The 27773-nt window shown below is 34.8% G+C and overlaps 1 protein-coding gene across 1 annotated transcript in view; it reads right to left on the bottom strand.

Moving 5' to 3' along the window:
- The window catches only part of TXNL1 (thioredoxin like 1), a 47516-nt gene extending 22627 nt beyond the window's left edge, over positions 1-24889 (bottom strand). Inside the window, exons 1-3 of the mRNA XM_074279426.1 lie at positions 24448-24889; positions 7272-7368; positions 5579-5752 (exon numbers count right to left, since the gene is read on the bottom strand). Of these exons, the coding sequence (XP_074135527.1) occupies positions 5579-5752; positions 7272-7368; positions 24448-24545 (369 nt within the window). The 5' untranslated portion in view covers positions 24546-24889. The remainder of the gene's footprint in view (positions 1-5578; positions 5753-7271; positions 7369-24447) is intronic.
- Positions 24890-27773: the final 2884 nt, after the last annotated feature.

Raw genomic sequence — 27773 nt, forward strand, 5'->3', positions numbered from 1 at the left:
GGGAGGAGAACTGAAGCTGGCTGCAGACACTCGGACAAGAGCTCTCGGGAACCAAAAAGAGAGATACACCTCTAAGAAAGCTAGCCAAGCCCCAAGTGAAGGAGACAAGATTTGAAGGACACAATATAGGACCTGGACTTTCACGCCTGGCTGCATTTTGGTGATTATTGGAACTGAACTGAAAGGAAGCTACTTCCAGAAGTTCCCCAAGAAATCTGCTTACAATCTAGAAAAACAGAACATTACATTTTGCCAAAATAATAGCATGATACTAAGCTCCATTAAGAGAAAGATTATTCTGTTCTGTTTGCCACATTTTTGGAAGAAATGGATACATCCAAAGAAGGATAACCCAGATGTACGAAGAAACAAGGCCATGATAAATTTTTTTTAAAAAACCTGGAGATACTGAATTTTAAAAAGATAATGCTTGTATGTGGACCTGGTACCTCTTCAAGTACCTGACTTGTGAAAGAAAAAAGGATTATACTTGTTTTGCATGGTCCTAAAGAAAAAAACTAGGAACAGTGAATAAAGTTTAATCACAGTTCCAGAAGGAAAAACTTCCTAACAAATTAACTATCCAAAGATGACATAGAATATCTCAGGGAGTGGTTAATTCCTTACTGCTGGAGGATCATTTGTTCTATATGACAGATCGAAGTTCACATGTGGGTTGGACTAAATCTCTTTAGTTCTTTCCAATATAAGATTCTATAATCATAATAAACTAAGAATGATGTTTTTCATATAGTGGATTGCTTGCTGTCCAAGGGAGGGGGTAGAGGTAAGGGAAGGAGGAAAAAAATTTGGAACACAAGGTTTTGCATGGGGTGAATGTTGAAAACTTAATGCATATATGTTGAAAATAAAAAACTTTAATAAAAAAAGAATGTTTTTCCAAATTTATAATTATCCATAAGTCAAATACAAGACAAAGTAGTAACATTTTCCCTAATAGGAAAAAACCATATTTATTGATAAAATGAATTAAAAAACAAATTTTCACTAGAAGTATTCAGCTAAGTTCATTTCTTTTTTCAGAATAAAATGACAGCCTTTGCATATAGCTGAACATTAGAGAAAGTCATGAGAATTTAGTAGATTTGGGGAGTTTGAAGTAATAGTTTTAAAAAATTTTTCCTCATAATGTTTATAGTTATTTATATTAATATAAATGTCCTAACAATAATTCTTATACAAGTATACTTAAGCTGAATTCAATGAAATTGTAGTGTTCAAGAAAGCATCCACCTTAAAATAATTACAGGAGAAACATTTCATATTAAGCCTCTTCTAACAATTTCTAGATTACACTAAAATAATTCATTAAGGGTTAGGTCTCCAGGCATGAATAACAATAGAATTAAATTCTATAACCTCAACATTTAGAAAGCATTTTCCCCAGTACATTAGTATATTAGGCTTTTTTTTTTCCTTTTAAAGAGAGGGATTATTAATTGTACTTAATCTGCAGCAAGCATTGAAGGCCTTTGTTTATGTTTATTCTAAAGAACAGGTACATAAAAATTTTGGTTTTGTTTTTTTTTTTAATCACTAATTAGTAGAAAGGACAATGTTCTCTCCAACAGAGCAAGGTAAATAACGCATTATGATTCAGATCTTACAGTGCTCATTATTACTGGCTCAAAAGAACTCTCCTTTAATCATAAACTCAATGACAGAACTGAAGGAAAGGGAGACAAGAAGAAAAACCCTACAGCTATAAAGACATCAAATAGTACTGCCTTTTGAATAAAGTATATGACAAAGCTATCCATTTAAGATTAAGACAAATATTTTATACAAGCTGTTATATGGGTCTACCTGATGATATATTGTTAAAAATATTTTTAAGAGATGGTTAATGAAATCTAGAAAGCACTTGCAAAGCAAGTAGAAATCTGCTGTTACTATACCTAAAGAAATGATTTATTTCCTCCAATATATAGAAGGGGATTCCTGTATTTCTATAAAGTATTCAACTTCCCCAAACACTTTTAGACAAACTATCACATACTCCTCTAAAATATCCTTGTAAATTGGGGAAGAGATTTACATCATTCCAAAAATATTTACAATTTGTCCAAAGTTACAGAACTGGTTAATAAGAGAACCAAGAATTCACCATGGGCCTCAAGCTCATATCCCAAGATAATGACTTTTTAAAAAATGCATACTTACATACATACATAAAATCACAGTGAGTAAAGATACCAATGAAAATATTAGTCAAACTTCATGTAAATTCATCAGCACTTCAATATTAGATACACTCCATATTTAGCTGTGAATTTTTAAGTGTTGACAGTGATATTTACACAAAAGATGTTATTGCACTTAAGAATATTTGTGAAACTTATAATTTAGTATAATATACCATAGTACCAAAAACAGAAGCAAACATTCATATCATAAGTACATATCTTATTGCTAATTAAAATTTAGGGGTTTTTGTCATTTAAGTCTTAAAATTTAAGGACGGATTTTAAAAATCTTCTAACAGAGAAAGATAAAATCCCTTTTCTGAAAAGCTGTCCTAGGGAATTTCACTTACAATGACATTTCTGAAGGTGTTAAAGCAAATTCCCACTTATATGTGTTTAGTTATTATTACAGCTGTCAAAGTACACAGTATGTCCCAGAAGTCTTAGTGCAGCTTTGAAGTCTCAAGGCTGCACTAAGACTTCTGGGACAGGTTGTATCTATTTAGCATTTGTCTAGTACATATAATTTTTATTTTTGACATAGCACTTTATGTATGGATGCACAACAAAACCAACAACATAAATCTCTACTATTAGTATTATCTCTTTTGACTTTTGAGTACTATTAAATCTACTATGGAGATAACTTCTATTTTAAGAGGAAAGCTAATACACCTAGACATAAAATTCCTCAAAGGATGCAACAAATCCAAAGGCATGCTGAATTTAAATCATCCTATCAAACCACAAAGTTCTTCAAAAGTGAGGGACACAAGAAATAATTTTTAAAAAGGACTATTATGTCCCATTTAATAGTGCTATCAAAATGGAAGCATGACATAAAACAAAGGTGACTAACTCCCATATGAGTTACATGTGGCCATAGAACTCTTGCTGCCTGAACCAGATTAAAATGTAATTGGGAAATATTTAACAAGATAAATAAAAATACAATACAACAGAGACAATGTTAATCAGATTCTATTTGAGTATGACAAGGCACATATACAATAGAAGCAAGAGGACTGTACTCAAAAGACAGAGGACTCAGTTCAAATCCTTTCTGTGCTACTCATTATCTATATGACCTTGAACAACTTAAACTTCATCTCTTTATCTGCAGTCTTGTGCTACCTCCCCTCAAGGGACTATTCTGTAGAAAGTACTTCATTAATTATAAAGTACTGGACAGAGCAGGAGTTCAAATTTTCAAAAATATCAGAAATTTGCTTAGTTTTGTGATCCTGATCAAGTCACTTAACCCTCACTGTCTCAGTTTCCTCATCAATAAAATGAGTTGGAGAAGGAAACAACTCCAATATTTTTGCCAAGAAAACTCTAAATGAGGTGGCAAAGAGTCAGATATGAGTAAAAAAATGACTGAATAACAACCACTCAAACTCCAAATAACAGAAATCTGATGCATCAGGCAGAGGAGAGGGCAGTCTTAAATACTGCCAAAGACTGAAGCATTTTGGGGGGAGGGGAGGTAAGGAGGGAAAAATTGATATATACACTACATTTGTCTAGACAGTATTTCTTGTTCTTTTTTTTTTTTTTTTGGTATGATATCCCATCACCTTCTGTTAAATTCAAAATGCTCCAATTTCTCTAAAAGTGGTATTCAGAGGTTTTTTTTTTAAATTTAAATTAATTTTATTTGAGAATTTGGAGCCAATTCTTAATATACAATAAAGTCTATTTCTGGAGAAAGCTTTAAGTATCATAAGATTTGAGATGAAAATCACCTCTCCTAGGAATCCAGGACCTCTTAATAGATACTTTATTAATTATTAATAAAGTATAATAAATAATATTATTAATCCTCAGCATTTGCTACATGTATGCTTATATTTTTTTAACATACAGATTTTTACTTAGTATCATTTCATAGGTTTGTTATACTGGCAGAATAAAGATAGTTCTTGGTTGCAAGATGCAAGTATTTAAGCTATCCTACCAGGCCCAAATTATTCAAGCTCTGAATGTATTGACACCTCATGGAAAAAGATGAAAACACTTTTAAGGCTTTTCACATTTTATCCATAACATTTGCATGAAAATAAAATTTCTAATTCTTTAAACTTCATTTTTTCCTGCTTATTTCCTACCTGAAGTCAAAACACTGATATCACAATTAGCTGATCTGTAAGGAAGTATCCCTGTGGCTAAGCAGCAGGACTGTGGAGCTCATAAGACTTTTTCATGCAAACACCCTTAGTAATAAAGGAAGAGAAATAAAAGATGTAAACAACAGTTTACAATTAAAATGCTTTCCAAAATTTTCCAAAAGGTGTCACAACCCTGACATAAAATACCATGCATTTCAAGCCAGATATCATACAACTGTATAAAATACTATACATTTTAATTTAAACAAATTTTAATTATAAGGAAGAATATATTCATCATTAATGTATTTTAAAACAACCAAAAATCTTTACTATGAACATTTTTTGCTTAGTAAGTATTAACCTAACTGTAATTATTAGTTTTAAATTAATATTTTAATTGATATAGGATGCAATTTGTGACAAAAGCAAAGAAAAAAATTAATACTAAATAGAGCAATTCAAATCATTAAAATTAATGCAGTTCAGAATCCATAAGCACACCTTTCAATAAATGGATTAAGAGAAAACTACTATTTACTTCCTTGACGAGTGAGGGGAATTAAGTAAAGATGATGTACAAGCTATGTGCTTTAATTTATTTTCATTTTTAAATTCTGTCAGACTTTGAGGAACCTTTAGCCACCTAGCACTTGTACAGATTAGCTAACATGTCAGGTTTTATATAATACCTAAAAGAACTTATAACTAATGTGTTGATCAACTCCTTTGTCCTACCAATTAGATCTATAACTAAAGGCAACTAGATTCTCTTTTTTCTTAAATGATATGCCAAAAAGAAAAGGGAAGATATTTAAAAGGAGAGAAATTTTCCAAAAGAAAATAGCAGTACAAGTACTTCAGTATGTAATGGTTGCACATTAAAATTTACAAGTTATTTTACACAACTGTCAAGATGTGGGAACATTTACTTTCCAAAACACATTTCTTCACTTATCATGAAAAAATATGCATAAAACAAGTGTTAAAAAAAAATGTCTATTAAAACAATACTTAAAAGTAAAAACAAATTATAGAAAATCCAGCAACTCAGCAAGAAAGTTATTTCATTAAAAAATATGAAGTCAATATTCTCTTAATAAATTTACCTTCAAAATAATCAATAAAAAACAAAAACAGGTGAAGATTTAAAAGTCTCTAAGCATGAATAGTTTAGTACTTTAAATCACAATTTTAAACAAACTATGCATTTCTACTGTGAACTATTATAAAAGTATGATTTTTTTCATAACTACATACATAGCCTTTGGGTATATCCGTGTCTTCATTGTTTCCAGGGTCGTTTTCTAAGTGTTGCTTAATTTTTTCTTCTAATCCCACAGCATCTGCTCCTTGATACTGGTCGATTCGCACTTTGTTTCGAAAAAAGAGAAATGTGGGTGTTGCTGATATATTGTTGGTGGCAGCTGTTCCCTAGAATTCACAAGTTAGACAGTGTTATGAATTAAAAGAAATCCTAAAAAAATTCAGTATTCATATTACCTTCTTTATAAGTGCAAAAAAGCTTAATTACCAAGAACTAAAAACATGTATACAACAGATTAGAATTCAATTAAATGTCCTTATCTCAATAGACAATTCTGAACTAAATGTTACCTATGAGGCTTGTTCCTAGGAGAAGCCAAAATAAAGTGCTTTCCATAACCCTTCTGCTGCTATCTCTTCAAACAAGGTTAAAAGCATACCTATATTTTAGGCACTGATAGAAGGTAAAAAGACTATATATTACCTTAACACTCAAATGATATTTATAGAGCTAGAGAAAGTGTCCCAATATAAAGAATGATTTACACAAGTATGTGAACATATGTCAAATAAGAATGATTTCTTAAAGAGTGTAAATTTGTTGTGATCCACATTGTTAAGTCAAAGCAATCACACCTATAAAATCACAGCTCAATTACAATACTGAAGCATGTTCTTTTGACTATTTGCTAGTTTTATGCTGTTAACTCTTTAAGGAAAATCTTTTATTTTACAGCTAAAGATGTTAGTCAACTACCTAATGTGACATACTTCAGATAAAACTTAGTAATCTATCTAGATAAGAAGGGAAAAGAGCTTAATAATAACAAAAGTTATAACAGTAGTTAGTATGGGCTTTTGGTAGCAAGAAAGCCATCAAGAAATGAAGCATTAGAAAAATAGTCACCTTAAGATTTCATGGTATCTAACAGCAATATGCTCAAGTAAGAGGAAGGGATCATTATATTATTTGTAAAACTGAAATGAAAGGTTTGACCAACAAACTACTTTTTAAAAAGCTTTACCTGAGAATTAAGCTTATTAAAAATGTTATTTCTTAAGACATAAAATATTAAGTGTCAAAAATTTTCAGAAAGTCAAAACACTTTATTTTACTATTTTCAGAGAGAACTTTTCCCTCAATGTTGTTCTATAAAAACAAACTCATTTGTCACACAAGCATTAAGTGTTCAGATTAGCTAATTAGCTACAAGTATATGATGATTCAATGAGCAAGCAATATATTCAGGTCTTTGTTCACTGATACCCAAAAAGAGTAATTAGTTCAATAAAAAATCCTAACAGGAGATTCTTCTAATATTTCTGCTGATCTGGTCACATATGTTCCTCAGGTTTTGACAGAAAATATTTTAGTTTTTTAAATATCATTGCTCTTCTTCAAATTATTATAAGAATAATCACTAACAAGTTTCAAAAACAATCCTTAGAAGAAAGGCTGTAAAAAAGTACGACAATTTAATACTTCTGACTGTATCTTATGAAGAACAACTTTCTTAAATAATGTGTCTATATTTACAGACTTTGTACTTGACTATGTAATATTAGCAGCTAAAATTCTATCTATCTGTAATAGCATGCTGTATCATGAAAAAGTAGAGGGTGAAGGATGATAAGAATACAGCTGGATATAAAACAAATTAAAAAGAACCACAGACTTCTTACTTACCTGGCACTGATGTACATCCACTTCCAAAAAAACTGCCTGTGGATACTTATTGCTCAGAGCATTAAAAGCTGGTGCTATCCGTAAACATGGGCCACAACTGTTTAAAAAGAAAGAAAATTTATCTGACAAGAACTTATAATTTAAGCTAATTAAGATGAAAGCTTCAATTTTTACTCAAGTTGTAAAAAGTGAAAAGAAACATGGTGCTGTGAACCAAGTATTTTAATTAAAGTCAGAGAGCATGAAATCTCCTACTTCTGACACTTATCAGGTAACTGGCTATGTGCAAATTGTTCTCTAATCTTGTTTTCTCATTTGAAAATCCCTGTATCACTAAGCTCACTAAGGGGATCAAATGAGAAAGCATGCAAGTACTTTGCAAACTTTATAGAGCTATTTTAGTGTAAAATGTTATTACACACAAAATGTAAGTAAAACATATACTTACAAGGGTACAATGAAGAAAACATTTTTGTGAATTCTAAAATCTATGAAATTTTAACTTATCCTCTATCCATTTTAATGATTTTTGTTAGATCTCATTATTCCAAAATTCTAACAAAATCTAAACTAAATTTTCAACTTTTGCATGTTAAATTTCTAACTTACAGATGTTGACATTAATTCTGAAATACAACTATTATGTTATATAATTATGTATAATGCAACTATATATATATATATATATATATACATATTATATAACATATAATAGCTATACATGACTAGTCAACCAGCATTCAATTTGCTAATACTGTGCTAAATTTTGAGAAAATAATGTTTATTGATTAATTTAAATCTACCTACAAAAGAAAAACTAAAAAATGGAAGGTATTTTGGTTATTATCACCAATAATAATAATTCAGTATACCTTGCAAATTTCTGTCTCTAGTAGAGTGCTGGACCTTCAGTCAGAAAGACTCATCTTCCTGAGTTTAAATCAGGCCTCAATACTTACTAATTGGGTGACCCTGGGCAAATCATTTAATCCTGTTTTCCTCAATTCATCTATAAAACGAGCTAGAAAAGGAAATGGCAAACCACTCTAGCAATTTTGCCAAGAAAACAACAAATGAGGTCACAAAGAGTCAGACATGACTAAAATGACTTAACAACAAAAAATCTGGCTAATTAAATTAAATAATGCTATTATCTCAAATTTAGATTTTTCACCTCTCCAAATAACTCTTCAAAGCTTAATTATAATGGTATATACATTATGCTTTCCCTGATCACTCCAAGACAACTCAATCTAAAAAACTTATAATAAACATTTATTTACAAGTTGTAAGGCACCATGCTGGACACCAAGAAAACAAGAAAGAAAAAAGGGCAAAATTCAACATCAAGTAGTTTACAATCTAATAGGAGACACACAAAAGATGCACAGAAAAATACAAGTAGATAAAACAGAAAGGAGCGAGTCTAATACTCTAGAAAAAGTTGAGGCAGGAACAAACTCTTAAAAATGAGGATGGGGGTTTAGAGAAGGAGAGATTCATAATACAAGATTTTTTCATAAAGGAAGAGATATTACCCAAGCTGAACCTCAAACGATGGAAAATATTTTACTTAATGGAGATAAAAGAGAAATACATTCTAGGCATAAGAAACAACTTGAATACATTAAGGCAAAACTAGGAATAGCTAGTAGTCTATTTTGGCTGAAATTTCTTTAAGAGGAATAAAGTGATTAAATCTGAAAGTTAGAACTGCAAAAACAAAACCATAAAAGGCTTTAAATAATACCTAAAGAACTTGTATTTAGGGCAGAGCCAAGTTGGTGGAGATAAGACAGCAACTCACTTGAGTTCTTCTCCTAGAGTCCTCTAAGTAATGTCATGAAACAATTCTTTTTTTTTTTTTTCCCCTGAGGCTGGGGTTAAGTGACTTGCCCAGGGTCACACAGCTAGGAAGTGTTAAGTGTCTGAGACCAGATTTGAACTTGGGTCCTCCTGAATTTAGGGCTGGTGCTCTATCCACTGCGCCACCTAGCTGCCCCCATGAAACAATTCTTAAAGGAGTAGATTCCACAAAGTATGGGAAGAAATAATTTTCCAGCCAAAGCCAACTTAGAAGGTTGGCGGAAAAGCTATATTGCACCTGGGTGAGAGTAGAGCATGATCCACAGCAGACAAACCAGGAAAAGGCCTTGAAAGCTACTTAAATCAGCAGCAGCCACTTCTGAAACCCTAGGCCCACAAACAACTGAACAAAAGATTACAGGAATCTCTTCACTGACACAGGAGACAGGACTCTGTTGCTTTTGCCCATAACGAGATTTGGATTACAGTCCAGAGCAAGAAGGGGCACATCAGAGCTTGCACATGCAGCTGTTAGAGTCAGAGACAGATCTCAAGGGCAGAAAGTAAGAGGCACATAGAGGCTTATTCTGCCTGAGCCTGATAAACAGGCCATTGAAGGTATTGAGTAAACCACATTAAGGAGGAAAAGCCTCCTTGCTCTTGCTGATCATGCTCAAACTCATGCACTCTCAGTCATGTGACCTGGGGACTATAAAAAGGGAGTTACAGAAGGCAGGGGAGGGAACTCCAAGGAAGAACAATGGGAACTCCAGAAGGAAAGCTAGAGGGAATGTCAGGGAATGCCATTATGTAAAGTGTTAGAATAAAGACCTGTAGCCGAATACTCAGAGTGACTTGGGTGTTCTGTGGGGGAACCTCTAAAGAGGTAGCTCTCTAATTGAGATAATTGGAGCCAAAGAAGTGTGAAGACCTGGGGAAGGTAAGATATCAGTTGACCCTCGTTGAGGTGAGCAGTGGGAGTTAACATGCATCAGAATAGAGACCCTCTCAAAGTTTCAAGGCACAAAAGAGTGCTTATAGTCACTCACAGACCAGAACCTCGAGCCAGGGGAATTGTAAACACACTTTTATTTGGATCATATGACCTTGGAAGAACTAAAAGTTTACAGGTCCCTAGAAGTATCTCTGAAAACAATTGCACAAAATTTCTAAAGTTTAGGAAAATAGATCCAGGACAGATAATTCAAAAATTGCTGGACTATCTCAAAGCCATGATCAAAAAAAGAGCTTAGACACCATCTTTCAATAAATTATCAAGGAAAATTGCCCTGATAATCTAGAACCAGAGTAAAAAAAAAAAAAAAATATATATATATATATATAATATTTATATAATATTTAATATATAATATAATATTTATTAAAATATATATATTTATAAATATATATATGTATATATACACACACACTTAAAGAATTACCTTCTGAAAGAGATCTCAAAATGAAAATACTCAGAGATCTCAGGTTAAGGAGAAAATATTGCAAGCATCCAGCAAGAAACAATTCAAGTATCATGGAGCATTTAGGACAACACAAGATTTAGCAGCTTCTACCTCAGAGTTTAGAACATGATATTCCAGAGAGCAAAAGAGTTAGGATTATAACTAGCAAATAACTAAAAAACTGAAAATAATCCTCCAAGGGAAAAAACTAACATTCAACAAGGATTTTAAAGCATTGTTGATGAAAAGACCAGAGCTGAATAGAAAATTTGATTTTTCAAATAAATACAAGACTCAAGAGAAGCATAAAAAGGTAAATAGGAAAGGGAAGTCATAAGAGACAAAGTAAAACTTTACATTCTTACATGAGAAGATGACACTTATAACTCAAAAGCTATCTCAGCAATTAGCAGTACAAATAGACAGAACACAAATCTGAGTTGACTATGAAGGGATGACAAAAAATTATCTCAAATTTTTAAAAAAGATATGAATAAAGCTTTACAATGGAGAGAAAGCTGGGATGGTAGAAGAAAGTGAATGAATCTTATTCTCATCAGAATTGGTTCAGACTCAATAAAATAAGCACTCAATTGGGTAAAGAAATCTATTTTACTCCTACACGAAAGTAGAAAGGGAAGGTCAGAGAACGGGTGAGTAATAGAAGGAAGAGCAGATTGGGGAAGGGGGAAGTCAGAAGAAAAACAATTTTGAGGGACATGGTAAAAGGAGACAATTACAATGAGAGAGAGGAAGTATGATGGAGGGAAATACATTTAGCAATCATAACAGTGAAAAAAATTTTGAAGGAATTTCTCTTATCAGAAGACTCCTTTCTCAAATATATGGAGAATCAACTCAAACTTATAAAGATAAGAACCATTCCCAAATTGACAAATGATCAAAATAAATGAACAGTTTTTAGGTGAAGTACTCAAAGTTAGCTAGTGCGCTACATCCCTACTGACTGGAAAGATGTAAATTGAAACAATTCTGAGATTACTACATCATTCCTATTGACTGGCTAATAGGATAGAAAAAGTGAATAAATACTATAAGAAATGATAAGCAAGATGCTCTCAGTAAAACTTGGAAAGACTAAGATGAGCTAATGTCAAGCAAAAAATACTATGTGTAAAGTATCAACAATATTGTAAAATGATCAGCTATAAATGAGCTATTCTCAGCAATACAATGATCCAAGACAACTCTGAAGAATTTATGATAAAAAAAAAAATGCTATCCATCTCCAAAAAATTGATGTTATATGACTAGAGAATAAAGCATGTTTTCTTTTTAACTTTATTTTACATTTATTTTCATTTATTTTACTTTATATTTCACATTTTTTACTTTATTTTCATTTTTTTAAAATTGTTTTCTTTCACAACATGGCCAATATGGAGAATTGCTTGCCGCCTCAATAGGGGTGGAGGGGCATGGGAAGAGGTTGGAACAGTGGGGATGAAGGAAAGGAACTTGGAACTCAAAAGTTTTAAAAATAAGTGTTAAAAATTGTTTTTACATGTAGTTAGAGAAAAATAAAATACTCAATAAATGTTTTAAAAATAAAGGGTGTATTTTTATAAGAGGCAATTGGGAGTAAAAAAAAAAGCTTCTTAAGCAAAGAAAAAATATGATTACATTTGCATATATTCTTCTGTTAACTTTGTAAAGAATGAACTAAATAAAAGAATAACTAGATGCTGGATAACCAGGTGGCATAGTGGATAGCATGCCAGATCTAGAGTCACTAAAACTATTTGCCTCAATTTCTCCTTTTACAAAATGAGATGGAGAAGTGAACGGCAAAATCACTCAAGTATTTTTGCCAAGAAAACACTAAATGGGGTCAAGAAGAATTGGACATGATTCAAACAACTAAACACCACCAAAAAGATGCTAGTTTTATGGCTATTAAAATAGTTGAAGGCATTGTCCTTCATTCTCAAAGTGAATCATGACATCAAGGAGGTAATGCCATAACATGCAAGTGAATTAGAGTGAAGTGAGGAAAGGCTTTGCAAAGTCACCAGCCTCACTTTCTGGTTTAGAACTATCTGGATCCAGGGGCAAGATATAGATCAAGACAATTAGAGATAGCCCCAATACAATGGAAGATCTTGGGCTTTTCAAGCTAAGATCTTTAATAAGTCTCAGTCTGTAAATACTCTTATTTCTTAACTGTCCAATATAACCAGTCACTTTACTTGATTGATGGTAAGAATTAAGAAATAAGAGTATTTACATTCTTTAAATACCCACTGTGACTTTTGGAAGCAAGTCTTTTAATCTCTCCAATTTTTTCTTCACTTGCAAAATGAACATTGGACTAGATTATCAAAGTCACTTCCGAATTTAAAACACTATGATTGTAGATATATTTTAATTCCAAAACTGCATTTCCTAGTCCCAAGTGATTTAGTCAATATTCTCCTACTTGACAAGTCAGAAATCCTGTGATGGCAAGAAGTGTAGCTATAAACAAATTTAAGCCCTTCATTTCAAAGTAGGAGGACCAGAGAATTTACATGATTTGTTTGTTACAAAATGGACAAAAAGTATTAGTTAGGACTACATCCTTTTTCTCCTTTTTCCCATGGTGAAGTTTTGTACTAAACCTTCTTTTGCAACAAAATGATTTACCCTCACAATTGTAAAGTGAAGTTAATTCTAATTTAGATGCTTGCATATTATTTTTTGTAGAGGGCTGGAAAGATTATAGAGGACTGCAACTCTGAAAAGGTGTACTTGAATCTACAACAGAGTACTTAAGGCTAAGTACTTACTCAATGTGAGATAATGGTTCTATAAACATATGATGATATGGTAATGTGCCAGCTCTCCTCATGATTGGTGCCTGCTGAATGTGTTGTGGTGAGATAATCTTAGGGAAGGATTGGTGGGCAGAGGGAGAAAGTCAGAGCCTCTCGGCCAAAGCATACTTAGCAGGGAAGACTTCAGGCTCCAAACTCCAGACTTGCCTGTCTCCTTCACTTCTCCTCCTAAAGACCAAGGACTTTAACTGATACTGACTGACTGATCCTGAGGCCCTCCAGAGAACTAGCCCAAATATTACAATTTTTCATTATTCATTCTGAATATTTAGCTTTAATACATATAATTTTATGTACAAATAAGCAAAATTTATTTTAAAACTACCTTCTTTCTGGTGATTTGGCAACAAAAATATATTGGATAATCGTTTATGTACCAGAATCAAGGAAAGCAATGGAAAGATGAACCTTATACCTAGATGTAGAAGTCCTCCAGAGTCTAATAGCCAGGTCTTTCATAAAAGGAACAAATAACATGGATAAGAAGGTACAAATAAAAATTTCTGGATGAGCCGCAACCAGATCTATTCAAGAGAACATAAACAAAATCATGGATAAACCAAGATTATATATTTAATGATACTATGCTGCAAATAAGAAATTATGAAGAGAATGGTATAGGGTTCAAAATTTCCAATTTCTAATAAAAGTGAGCCAATATCACTTTAATAAAGAGTCCCTGATCCCCTCTAATGAAGTAGACTTTAGAATCTGAGATGTCCTTATTCCCTAGGCTCTTAGTTTTATAGTGCCTCATACCCAAAAGCATAGAAGAGGCAAAAACTTATTGACAAATCTTGATTTTGACCCATCAGGAGGCCAGAAATGGTGCATCTGCAGAGTGCTCACAGGCTGGGCAACTAAGCCGTCATAAGATGGGTCCCTCCTAATGGTATATGAGAGGTACAAAAATAAACTAGGGGATTTTCCATATCATTATCATGACATCCCATCCACAATGGGCATGGTCCAAAAGATAAAGTAAAAGAGGATAAAGGCCCCTAATCAGCATTCTTGTGGTTAGGCAAATGAATCTTGGAATTTTTATAACAGGTTCTTGAACAGTGAACATATATAGCTTGTAGTTTAATGTTAGGGGCTAATTATCTTTCTTACCTCAAAATATGTATTAATTTATATAAATACAATACTAGTATATAGTTGATTGGATTGACTAAATACCTATTAATAGATAAGCATTTCACTCTAATCACTTACCCCAATGGAATCACACTAAACTGATTAATACTTATAGGAGTAAAATAAGGGTAGAATAAATCATTCCACTCAATGTATTAGAAAAATTTGGAGACATATATGAATTGATACAAAGTAAACTAAGGAGAATCAGAAGAACAATTTGTACAATAACAAAATAGTAAGAACAAACTTTGAAAGCTTAGGAACTCTGATTAATGAAACTAACCACAGAGGACTCCTGAAGTCTAGATAGAGATGATGGATCCAGTGTGGGCTGAAGCTTTTTTTTTTTTTTTGACCTAGCCAATGAGTGAATGTGTTTGCTTGCATATTTGTAATAATTTTTGTCTTCCTTGCTTTCTCAATGGGTGGATGGAAGTGAGAAATGGAAGAAATTTTGAAAATGAAAATAAAATTGAATTTAAAACTGTTTTTAAAAGGAGTCAAAAGTAGTTTATTTACTACAAAAGGCAGACAAGACTAAATTATTGGTCCTAAAGCAAGGCTTCCTTTTTTTTTTTCTGAGACTGGGGTTAAGTGACTTGCCCAGGGTCACACAGCTAGGAAGTGTTAAGTGTCTGAGACCAGATTTGGACTCGGGTCCTCCTGAATTCAAGGCTGGTGCTTTATCCACTGCACCATCTAGCTGCCCCAAGAAGACTTCCTTTATAAACCTACGCTAGTTAACTAAAACAAGCCCTGGAAGAGTGAAGACCTAGGTTCAAATTTTAGCTTCTTAACTTACTATATAACCTAGGACACATTACATAAATTCTTCAAGCTTATTTGTTTTCTGTTATATTGATGTTTTGTTTTTACATTACACACATTTATTTATAGATTACTCTTACTTCCTGAGAGGTTTCCTGAAACAAAGTGAAACAGTTAAGTACAACTAATTACAGTAACCTCATCTGAAAGTACATACATTTCACATCTGAAGCACACCACCCCTTGTGTGTAAAAGATTATAAAAAGATAAAGTAAAAAAGATTATAAAAAGATAAAGTAAAAAGTTATAGGGATCTATTTCTCTATATGTGTATCTCTGTCTCCTTCTCTCCCTCTTTTCCCATCCCATCCCCATCTCTCTTACCTCTCCCATCCTATTGGGGGAAAAATACACCAAATAATATACTTCTTATAAATACGTATAGTCAAGCAAAACATATTCCCTTACTGTCTATATACAAAATGTCTCATTTTGCAGTTTGTCATCAGTCCTCTGGAATCATAAATGGTTATTGTACTGACTACAATTCTTACAGCTTTCAAAGTTATCTTCACAGCTGTTATCGAAATGGTTATAATATTAACTTCTAATTCTGTTCATTTCATTCATCAGTTAATAAAGTCTTCAATTTTTTTTTTTATATTCTCATATTAGAGTATAAATTGTTCTTTTGGTTCTACTGTTCTCTGCAACATTTCCTTTAAATCTTTCTATCTCTTTTTGAAATCATCAATTTCCTTATTTGTTATGTTCTCTCACATTCATATACCAATACACCATTCCTCAATGATTGTAAGATCCTTTTCTTCTTTCTTTAATAGCAGTGATATAGCTGGGTCAAAAGACACACAGTTATTTAGTAACTTCTCTGTATAATTCCAAGTTGTCTTTCAGAATAGTTATACCTATATACAGATCCAATAATAATGCATTGGTATTCCTGTTTTCCTACAATTCTTCCAACACATATCATTTTTTTAAATGTCATCTTTCTAACTGATGAGTATGAGGTAAAACTTATGAGAATTGCTTTAATTTATCATTTTTTAATTAATAGTGATTTGGAACATATTTCATATGACTATACACAGCTTGAGTATCTTCCCTTGAAAATTGTGTGTTCATTTCTTTTAGACCATTTACCAACTGATTCCCAACAAGGGAAAAAAAACATGGTCCCAACAACATAGCATTTCCACTCCTGTCACTGTCCACTTGCATTTTTGTTTTCCTTCTCAGGTTATTTCTATCTTATTTCTAAATCCAATTTTTCTTGTGTAGCAAGATAACTGTACAAATTTGTATACATATATTTTATTTAACATATACTTTAACATATTTAACATGTATTAGTCTATCTGCCATGTAGGAGAGGGTGTGGGGGCGAAGGAGGGGAAAAAATGGAACCGAAGGTTTTACAAGGGTCACTGCTGAAAAATTACCTATGTATATGTCTTGTAAATAAAAAGCTAAAATTAAAAATAAAAAAAAAAAAAATGGTCCCAGGAAGTTCATATTCTTAATAGGACAGACAGCATGTAAATAACTATGTACATACAAGGTACAAACTAAATGGAAATTACTCTCAGAAGAGGAGGAAGGAGATCAGGGACTGGGAAAAGGTCTTTTTCACAAAGATTTCAGTACAAGTCAGCACCTTCTATAGAACTTATATAATCTTAAAAATTGCCTACAGCTGCAATAAATATAGCAAATGGCTCTATGAATCTGAAAAAAACCATTTAACCTCTTAGTATCCCAGACAACTCTTTAACACTATCACTTAACAGATTATCAAATATTCTCCATTAATAGAGGTTTAGACTGCTCTCTATACCAAATGAAATATCATAAAGAAAAGGAATAACAAAAAAGTATTATTACCACAATTACCCTGCTCTGTGAATGTGTATATTTATGTATGAGACAGAGAAATAGAGAGAGACAAAGAAAGATATGGTGAGAAACTGAGAGATAACAAGAGAAATGGAGAACAGAGAGAAACAGAGACAGAAAGGCAGGGACAGAGAGACAAAGAGACAGAGATAAATGGAAAGAGGTTGTATAGAAAGCTAGGCCTGAATCAGAAAGACCTGATTAAGAACTCTGATTAATGAAACTAACCACAGTGCCAGAGGACTCTTGAAGTCTAGAAAGAGACCTGGCAGTGGCTTTGCCCAAGATAACAGAGAATAAGCAGCTGAGCTCAAAACCCAGCACTAACACTAGACAAGCCCTTAATCTTTCAGTGTAGGTAAGACTATAGCTGGGAAGAAGATAATTCAGTGGGAGTTCTCAGTATAAATGCAATCACAGATCCAATTCCAAAAAAAAAGGGAAAGGAAATAGTTTATCAGTATCCCAAAACCATAGGGATGATATTAGTTTACATTTACACAGTCTATAAGCTGATAAGGTTCTAAAACTTTATCTTCCTCTCTTTGATTCCTCTAATAAGGATCACTCATTTTACAGAACAGAAAACTATAGTCAAGAAACTATCCCGCTTGAAAGTCCTGAAAGCTAAAATTTTCTGTTAATTTAGCTTAAATTTTAAAAATAGTAATTTTTAAACCTAAATATATGAATAAAATGAAACACCAGTGTTAGAAGAAATGGAGAATGGCTGAATAAATTGTGGTATATGAATATTATGGAATATTATTGTTCTCTAAGAAATGACCAACAGGATGATTTCAGAAAGACCTGGAGAAACTTACATGAACTGATGGTGAGTGAAATGAGCAGGACCAGCAAAGGATATGAACAAACAATTCTCAGATGAAGAAATTGAAACTATTTCTAGCCATATGAAAAGATGCTCCAAGTCATTATTAATCAGAGAAATGCAAATTAAGACAACTCTGAGATACTACTACACACCTGTCAGATTAGCTAGAATAACAGGGAAAGATAATGCACAATGTTGGAGGGGATATGGGAAAACAGGGACACTGATACATTGTTGGTGGAATTGTGAATACATCCAGCCATTCTGGAGAACAATTTGGAACTACGCTCAAAAAGTTATCAAACTGTGCATACTCTTTGACCCAGCTGTGTTACTACTGGGCTTATATCCCAAAGAGATCTTAAAGAAGGGAAATGGACCTGTATGTGCAAGAGTGTTTGTGGCAGCTCTCTTTGTAGTGGCCAGAAACTGGAAACTGAGTGGATGCCCATCAACTGGAGAATGGCTGAATAAATTGTGGTATATGAATATTATGGAATATTATTGTTCTCTAAGAAATGACCAACAGTATGATTTCAGAAAGGCCTGTAAGAGTTACATGAACTGCTGCTGAGTGTAATGAGCAGACCAGGAGATCATTGTATTTCAACAATAATACTATATGATGATCAATTCTGATGGATGTGGCCATTTTCAATAATGAGATGAACCAAATCAGTTCCAACAGAGCAGTAATGAACTGAACCAGCTACACCCAGCGAAAGAACTCTGGGAGATGACTATGAACCACTTACATAGAATTCCCAATCCCTCTATTTTTGTCTGCCTGCATTTTTGATTTCCTTCACAGGCTAATTGTACACTACTTCAAACTCATTTTTGTACAGCAAAATAACTGTTTGGATATGTAAACATATATTGTATTTAATTTATACTTTAACATATTTAATATGTATTGGTCAACCTGCCATCAGGGGGAAGAGGATGGGGGGAAGGAGGGGAAAAATTGGAACAAAGGTTTGGCAATTGTCAATGCTGTAAAATTACCTATGAATATATCTGGTAAATAAAAAGCTAAAAAAAAAAATTATGGATTCAGGGTACAGATTGAGAAATTTTTCAGACACGGACAATGTGGGAACTTGTTTTCTTTTTCTAATGGGATATGGGAGTAAAGAGGAAAAATGGATTTTTGTTAATTGAAAAAAATTATGCATAAAAACAAAATATCTTTTAGTAGAATTAACTACCATATTCAATTAAGCTCACCAAAAACTATCAAAAACATAAACTTGGAATGCTCTAATAACTATTACTATATTCAAATAGGACCCACATTACATTTTAATTAGATTTTCATTTATACAAAACATCATACTCCAGAAATGAAATCAAATTCTAATCACTCCTAACAAAATGTTGGTGACAAGGAAGGAATTAAAGTATTTTGCATATACACACATCCTCATAGAAATACCAACTTTTTCATGCTTTGAACTGGCAATATCACCACCAAAAGTTTCTCTTATCAAAAATTTCTGGTGCTTAATTTTCTTTTGTCCAGTAAGAGAATTAAATTAAAAAACAAAACAGGGAATTATCCTAACAAGGATAAGTAGGAAAATTAAGTCTACATTTATTCCCTGTCCTTTCTGATTCTTTTTTTTTTTTCTCCTTTCAACTTTCCTAGACTGCAGAAACAAGATGACTGAAAGTGCCCCTTAAGAAACAAGAATATGAGTAGGGATAGGAAGCAACTGTATCTGTCTAATCTTTCTTACCCAAACTAAAGCTCCAAATCTGAACTATGAAGGATAGGAAATCTTAAAATATTTTTTTTTAAAAAGAAAGAAACAAAGAAACAAAAGTAACACATTACAAACATTTTATTAGAAAAGGGAAGGGAAGAGGAGCAGAAGTAATTTGATGTAAAATCAAGGATATAAAGACAGAGTGGGGAACCAATCTCTTTCAGAAGATTTAAAGACTCTTTAAGACCAAAAAGAAAAAAAGGAGATAGAGCAGTGAACACTTAAAAGCTAATCAAAAGATAAGATTCTATGCAGAGATGAGGAAACATGCTTGTCTTCCAAAGAAATGATGACATAGATATATAAGCACTGCTAGGTGAAAAATCTACCAGACCGAAGAGATAAAGGTTAAGTCCTTGCTAAAGGTTCCAAGGCAATTTTTTTGCCACTTTGAAAATAATAAGGCCTGCTATTTTCCCAGAGCATTTTTTCTAGAGTATGACAAAGGACCTCCAAAGACTTATTAAAATTGATAACTACTCCCCATTTCTGGAATCACATGGACACAAACTGCACTATCAAAAAGACTACAGGTGAAAGATTATAAAGATTTAGGCAAGAAACTTTAGACTGGAGAGTGATTGTTTATATCACGGCTGTCCTCCCTAACACAAACTTCTCTACATTTTCCTTTGTCTAAAGAGAGTATCATCATTCTTCAAGACTCTGCTATCTTTGATTCCTCACCCTCTTATCCAATGGGGACAGCTAAGTGGCAAAGTAGATAGGGTGCCTGGTCTGAAGTAAAGAGAACCTGAGTTCAAACCTAGTCTCAGACACCAGTTACTTAACCCTGTTTTTGCCTTAGTTGTTCTTCTGTAAAATAAGCTGGAGAAGGAAATGGCAAATTACTCCAGTATCTTTGCCAAGAAAACCCCAACAGAAAGTCGGTCATAACTGAAAAGACTTAACTTCTTAATACAGTTGACAAATTTTGCTTAAACTATATCTACTTCACTTCTTAATTCAGATACTTTCTCTACTCAGCTATTATCTTAGTTCACATTCCCATCCTGTACTAACCTGTGCTTTTGTAATAGTCTCCTAACTGGTCTCTGCCAAAGTGACTTTCCTTAAATTTAACTCTGTCCATGTTACTTGTACCCTAATTTAAGGTGCTTCACAATTTGGTCACTACCTATCTTTCCAATCTCATCATAGTTGTCTCTCTCCAACCAAACTGATTCCTCTGTTCATCATATATAAACTGTATCTTCTATCTCCATGCCCTTGTATTGACTCTCTTATACCTGACATGCATTACTCTCAATCTGTGCCTCAGCGAAACCCTTCTTCTTTAAAGATGAAGCTCAAAGACCACTATCTACATGAATCCTTTTTGATTCCTCTAATATTAATGCCCTCGACTCCCTAACAACTACCTTGTATTTATTTTATGCTAGAATATGAGCTTTTTTAGATACAAGGTTATTCTTTGAATTTATAATCCCCAACACCTAGCTCTGTCTGGTACTTAATAATTACTTCTTGATTTGAATGTAGTGATGCGGGACCTTCAATTATATAGACTAGTGAATATTCAACCAAAGGCAAGAAGTTTTCCAACAAGAACTATCTGTTATCAGTAATGTCAAACTCAAATAGAAAGGGATTTCAGGGATCCTTGCTGACTTAGAAACCTGTAAGTTAACAATATGTTGTATTTTTCTTTTGTCAAACATTTCCCATTACATTTTAATAAGGTTCTAGCTGTACTTGGGAGTACTTTGGGCCCTCAGCCTTGAGTTTGACTTCCCTATTTTCATGATGCCCTCAAACACATTCTACCTGCTGCCTCGATTGAGTCTCTGTTTGAACTTTTACTGTAGAATGGTCCTGACCTGGAATGCTCTCTCCCATCTCCACCTTTCAGAATCCCTTCAAGGTTCAGTTTAAAGGACATTTCCATCTTTCCTGATCCTCCCCATTATTTTGTGTTCTCCTTCATTCCACCTCCAAAGATTTTTGCAAATACTGGACTTTTTTTTTTCCTGTATCTGTGAAATGTAAGATCCCTGAAGGCAGAGATTGTTTCCTCTTACCTCAGATTAAACATTAATAAATGAAAACTGAATCATTGAGCTGAGTTTTTTCTGCTTGACCCTACAGGACATCAGTAAGAATAAATGAAAACTGCAGAGAGGCAGATGTCTACATAAGGCAAAACTAATACTTAACACTATTTGGATATAAATGGAACCTCCAAATTTGAGATTTTGTGATTCTATATTAAAAGTATTTAAGCAATTATCACAATGAAGTTTATGAATATTAAGGATTTCCTACTAAGTAGATTTTTGAACTTAAATATTTCTAAATTAATTTATCAAACTTGTCTTTGAGTTTACAGAAAAAATCCAAATTATTCAATGTGCCAAAGTAAACAAGCTAGTAAAGGACACTTAATAATGTAATGCTATTGAATTCACTGGTCAATATATACAATATTCAATTTAAACAACTTTAATTGTCTATAGGCAAAAGCAATAAGGCTTAGGATACAGATTTTTTAATAAAGCTTCTTCCCTCAAAATACTTTTTTTTTCTACTGGATGCATTTCAAAACTTTATGGCACAAATTTTCTATTAAAAAAAATTCCCTATGTAGAAAAATTTTTGTCTGTAATCAAAAATAATTTCCTAAACATCTAACATTTCCCTTTCCCCTTACTGAACAAAAATGGAGAATCATGCATTTACAGCAGGTATCTTAACCTTTTTTTGTGTCATAAACCCCTCTTCTGGCAGTCTGATGAAGGCTATGGACCCTCTTCTGGCAGTCTGATGAAGGCTATGGACCCCCCATAAAGTAAAATGCATGATTTACAAATAAAACCAATTATATTTAAATAGTTGTGGAAATTTTTTTTTAAAGTCCACAGACCTCAGAAGTTATTACCTCTATTTGGAGACCACGGGGTCCAACTCTCCCATTTTAGAGACTAGGAAACTGATAATCAGGGAAATTAAATGAATTCCCCAAGGTCTAACAATAAAAGAAATTTGAACCTTTGCCTCTAGAGTCAAGTACTTTCCACTATATTCTCCTCACTAACTGGGAATTTAGTATTCCTATGAAACAAACAAATAAAAAAAAAAAACAAAAACCCTGTCACTTCTGTTTCAGCCAAAATTTATGAAAATCAGTTCTTGTAAATATGTAGGTACTATGCCCTGGAATTTCAGTTTTATGGAATACTTTAAGAAACCTGATGAAGTATGTTACTGTTAAACTCAATTACCACATAGTGTGGTTACTGATAGAGTCCTGCAAATAATGTGTATGAAATTCAAGCCCACTTTATTAATACTTTAAGGATAAAATTCCACCTCAGCAAACTCAACTTTCAATTTATAGTTTGCTGCCAGTTCCATCACCAGGCTGTAGGGGGCAGAAATTTCTACTTCAACTTATCCCCTACTTTCAAAAACTGTCCCCCTCTAAGACTCTCTACCATTAGAAATCTATTTCCTGTTAACAGAATTAAATGAAATTTAATATAAAGTTTTACTTCAGTCAGTTTTGCTAAAAATCCTCTCTTTCAACTGATGGTAAAAGGTTTATTCAGTCCATTTAGAATACTCATGTCACTAAATCTTCACTAAACATTTCAGAGAATAACTGACATGAGATTGAAAACCAATAAATTTTTAAAGTAATATTCTTGTTCCCAAAAAAGTTTCCTTCTTAAAGGCCCCATTCCTAATTGTTTTAGCGACGGGATATGAAAAAATTCAGTCTTCTTGGAAAAATGGATACCCTAGGTTAGAATTTTAATCTTATGTAATAAGAACTAAAAATCTTACTGTCTTGGGGTTTGCTATGAAACAATTACACCACTAGTTTACATTTCTAGGCAACTATCCCTTTCGAACAGATATTCGAAATCTAGGAATATTTAAGAGCCTAGAAAAGATCAATACTATATATGCTGTCTTTACAATAAGCAAAAGGACATACATACACAGAACTTGGCAAAACTTATGGCAAATCTCACATGCTAGTAAGGACAATAAATAAAACATGCCATCAAGGATGCTTTTAAGTGGCCTGAATCTTTTGTTGTTGTTCGTGTCTTGGACTCTGGAGATTTTAGTGATGTCTATGAACGCTTTCCCAGGACGTTTCAAAAAAGGTCGATAAGTAAAACATATCATCGAGCAAACTCTCAGATACCTTGAATTTTGCGTGGGTCATGGACTCTTCTTAGTTTATAAAGTCTATAAAACCCTTCCCGAGATGTTCTAAACATTACAAAGTTAAGCAATTATATTAAGTTGTCAAAACATATTTTTTTAAAAAAGTTTTAGAGAGCCCTGGGAAAGAAGACCGGACCCAAACGGAGAAGGTTAAGGGCCTGTGGACCTGTCCCGCCCGTGAGGCATTCCGCGACTACTCGCGGTCAGGGGAAAGGGAGCGAGAGGAAGCCCGGGCCCGCCTGAAGAAGGCGGCTTCGGGCGCGGGAAGCCCCGGGTGACAGTCGGCTTAGAGCCGGGAAGCACGGGGACCCGGTCAGGGCCGAGCAGAGAGTCGTAGCTCCCAGGAGAGGTTAAGGGCCCCGGGGCGGCGGGCTGAGGCCTAGCGGGAGGCCTAAAGCCCGGGAGCCGGGCCCGGGCCGGGGCCGGGGCCTCACCCTCTCATGGTGAACTTGACCACGGCGAGTCTGGAGCCCGCGCCGCTCAGCTCCGGCTGGAAATCCGGGTCGGTCCCGACCACCTTTACTCCCACCATGGTCGCGGGAGGGGCCTGCAGGGAGCCGAGGCCACGGCACCACCGGCTTCCGGACCAAGGAGGGAGGACGCCCCGGGGAAGCGGGGACGGAGACGCGCTGACGCCGCGACAGATTCTCCTCACCGCGCTCGACGTGCCGAGTCACGCCACGGACGGAACAGGCCGGAACGGGGGTGGGGGTGGGGGGGAACCGGATTGGGAAGGAGGAGAAAGGGGCGGGAAGGGCGGAGAGAGCTGAGAGGGGGGGGCGGAGTGTGGGTGCACCCAGCAGCCACTGCGCGGGACAAGAGACTTCACTCCACCTCTCCTTCTTCCCTCCTCCCCTCCCCTCCCCTCCTCTCCCCGCGCTCGGGTAGGCGCGACCTGCCGCCCGTCGCGGGAATAAGCGTCCGCGCTCTGTGCGTCATTTCCGTGCCGCCCTCTGATTCCGATCCAGAAAGGGAAGCGCCTCTCCTCACCTGCACAAATTACATCCTTGCCTTCAAACTCGCCGCCCACCGAATATCTAGCTGCGCAAGCGCAGAGAATACTGTAGTTTGGTTCGGTGTTCATTTCATTTAACTGTATTGATTCTTAGATGGAGGAGTCACATCCATTTGACTTGTCGTTATGAGGCTCTATTGAGAGATGGAAGCCCACGTCTAACGTCAAAGTGGTTAGACGCTATACGTCAGGAAAAGAAATTCAAGTGTTTCCTGGACGTGTACTAGCTGGCGATCTTGGACAAGAATTACTTAACCTCTCCCAGCTTTAATTTCCTCATCTGTAAAATGGGGACAACCACAACCACAATAAACCAAGTTAAGAGCCTGTAGGTCCTGGATTCAAATCCAGCCTCCAGTGGGCAAGTCACTCAATTTTACCTCAGTTTCCTCATCTGGAAAATGGGGACAACCACAACCACAATAAACAAAGTTAAGAGCCTGTAGGTCCTGGATTCAAATCCAGCCTCCAGTGGGCAAGTCACTCAATTTTACCTCAGTTTCCTCATCTGGAAAATGAGTCGGAGAGAAGCATGAGAGAAGTAATCTCGATCTAAGTCAATTAAGAATTTGATCCAAAAAAAAGGTGGAACAACATGAAGAAAATAATGAGTCTTGACCACCTCAAGGCTTTCCTCGCTAGCTGCTTAGATGCCACTCTCTGGGTCCTCCATCCATCTGCACCTAGCAATTGCCCCATTCCAAAGGAAAACCAGAAGATGGCAGCAGAGAGCAGGTGCAGGTTTAAGGATTCACGGCAGATACAGCAGTCCTAGGATGGCCTGAGGACATCACTGGAAATTATCTCTTTAACTGCAGAATCTTCGCGGAATCTCTATGCTTCTTAACATCTCTGCAGCCTTTGACACCGACTGTTACCCTCTAGGATACTTTCTTCTCTCTAGGCTTGTATCACATTGCTCTCTCCTGGTTTTCCTATTGCTTTATGACTTTTTCTCAGTCTCCTTGGATGTATCTTCCTTCAAATTGTTTGCCTGTCCCCCAAGACTGTCCTGGCCCCTCATCTTTTTTCTCTATATACTATTTTAAGATGGTGATCCCAACAGCTTCTATGGTCCAATTATTATCCTCATACAAATAAACTGTGTCTGACCTCCAGTCCAGCATATCCCACTACTTACTAGATAATCTTCCCTCCCCCCCAAGACCTTTGCTTCTTTTTAATTTTTCAGTTATGTTCAAGGGTACCACATTCCAGTCACTCAAGCGTGTACCCTAGGTTTTATCCTCAACTTTTCATGCTCACACTCCCTACATAGTTAGTTGCCAAGTTTTTATCAAGTTTCCTCATATGTATCTTTTCTCTCCCCTGACAATGCCTGGTACAGGTCTTCATCATCTCATTCCTAAACCATTGCTATAGATTTTCAGGTTGGTCTTTCTATATCCCCATTCCAGGCCGTTCTCCACTCAGCTGTTAATTGATCTTAAGTGCAAGTCTGACTGTGTCATCTGGCTCAATAAAACTTCAGTGGCTCCCTATTAACTGCACCATCAAATAAAATATTCTCTGATCTTTAAAGCTCTTCATAAATCAAACCTTATATCTACTGTGCTGTGACACTGGCCTCCTTGCTGTTCTTCCCACAAGACATTTCTGTGCATTTGTCATTGCCTGTTGTCCATTCTTGAAATTCTTTCCTATTTTATCTCTCCCTTTTGGATTCTCTGCCTCTCTTCAAGTACCAGCTAAAATCTTATCTTCTACAAGGAGCCCTTTTCAGTTCCTCTTAATGTTAGTGCCTTCTCTCTGTTGAATACCAATTTATCTTTTATATATCTTGCTTTTACATGATACAGGTTGGTACCCCCATTAGACTGTGAACTCCTTGAGAATAGGGACAATATTTTTGCCTGCCTTTATATCTCCAGCCTTTAATATAGAACCTGGCACATAGTAAGCACTTAATAAATGCTTATTGCCTTGACAATCATACTCCCCTAATGTAAAGGTCCGGTCCTCTCTAAGTTATCCTTTCAGACTGCCGTCTAAACTCAATCTCCCAGTCAGACTGTTCTCCAGGCCCAATGTTGCCTTTTTTATCCTCCCAGAGAATGGGCCTGTGAGAACTCCTACAGCCAATGAACTTGCTCCTTTTAAAGATGTAAACTCCTTTAAACATGTAAACTCTACCTCAGAAGTCCAAAGGTGTAAACTCCCTTCAAAGGCCTGAACAAAAGGTATGAATTCTGAGCCAGAGAATTGTTTAGACAGCCTGAGTTATCACCTTGTAATCCTAACACCCTAAAGTGACCTTTTCTCCTCTGGCATGCATGGGTGCACATGCAGAACTTGCATGTCATTTATTTTGCATTGTGGATTAAATGTTTATTGGATAAATTGGATCTTTTTTTTTTCTTGCTGATTAAGTGACTTACCCAGAGCCACACAGCTAGAAAGTAGGATCACTATTTTTGTGGAGGAGATAGGATGTGGATGACAAAATCCCAAGGTGTTCCATAGACTATATAATGAAATACTGAGGCATATTATGATGCAATAAATAAAGGGCTAATCTTGGAGTAGAAAAAAGTATGGCAAAATGGAAAGACTTAGTTTTAGAGTCAGTGTTTGTTGCATTCTGGCTTTGGCTTGCTAATTGTATGGCATCTAGCAAATCATTTAACCTTGTTAGCTTCAATTTCTTTATAAAAATGAGAGGATTGGACAATACATCTTCTAAAATGTTTTTTAACTCCAAATCAATGATCTTTTGATTCTAAG

The sequence above is a fragment of the Sminthopsis crassicaudata genome, chromosome 1, assembly GCF_048593235.1.
Source record: "Sminthopsis crassicaudata isolate SCR6 chromosome 1, ASM4859323v1, whole genome shotgun sequence".
Taxonomy (NCBI): Eukaryota; Metazoa; Chordata; class Mammalia; order Dasyuromorphia; family Dasyuridae; genus Sminthopsis; species Sminthopsis crassicaudata.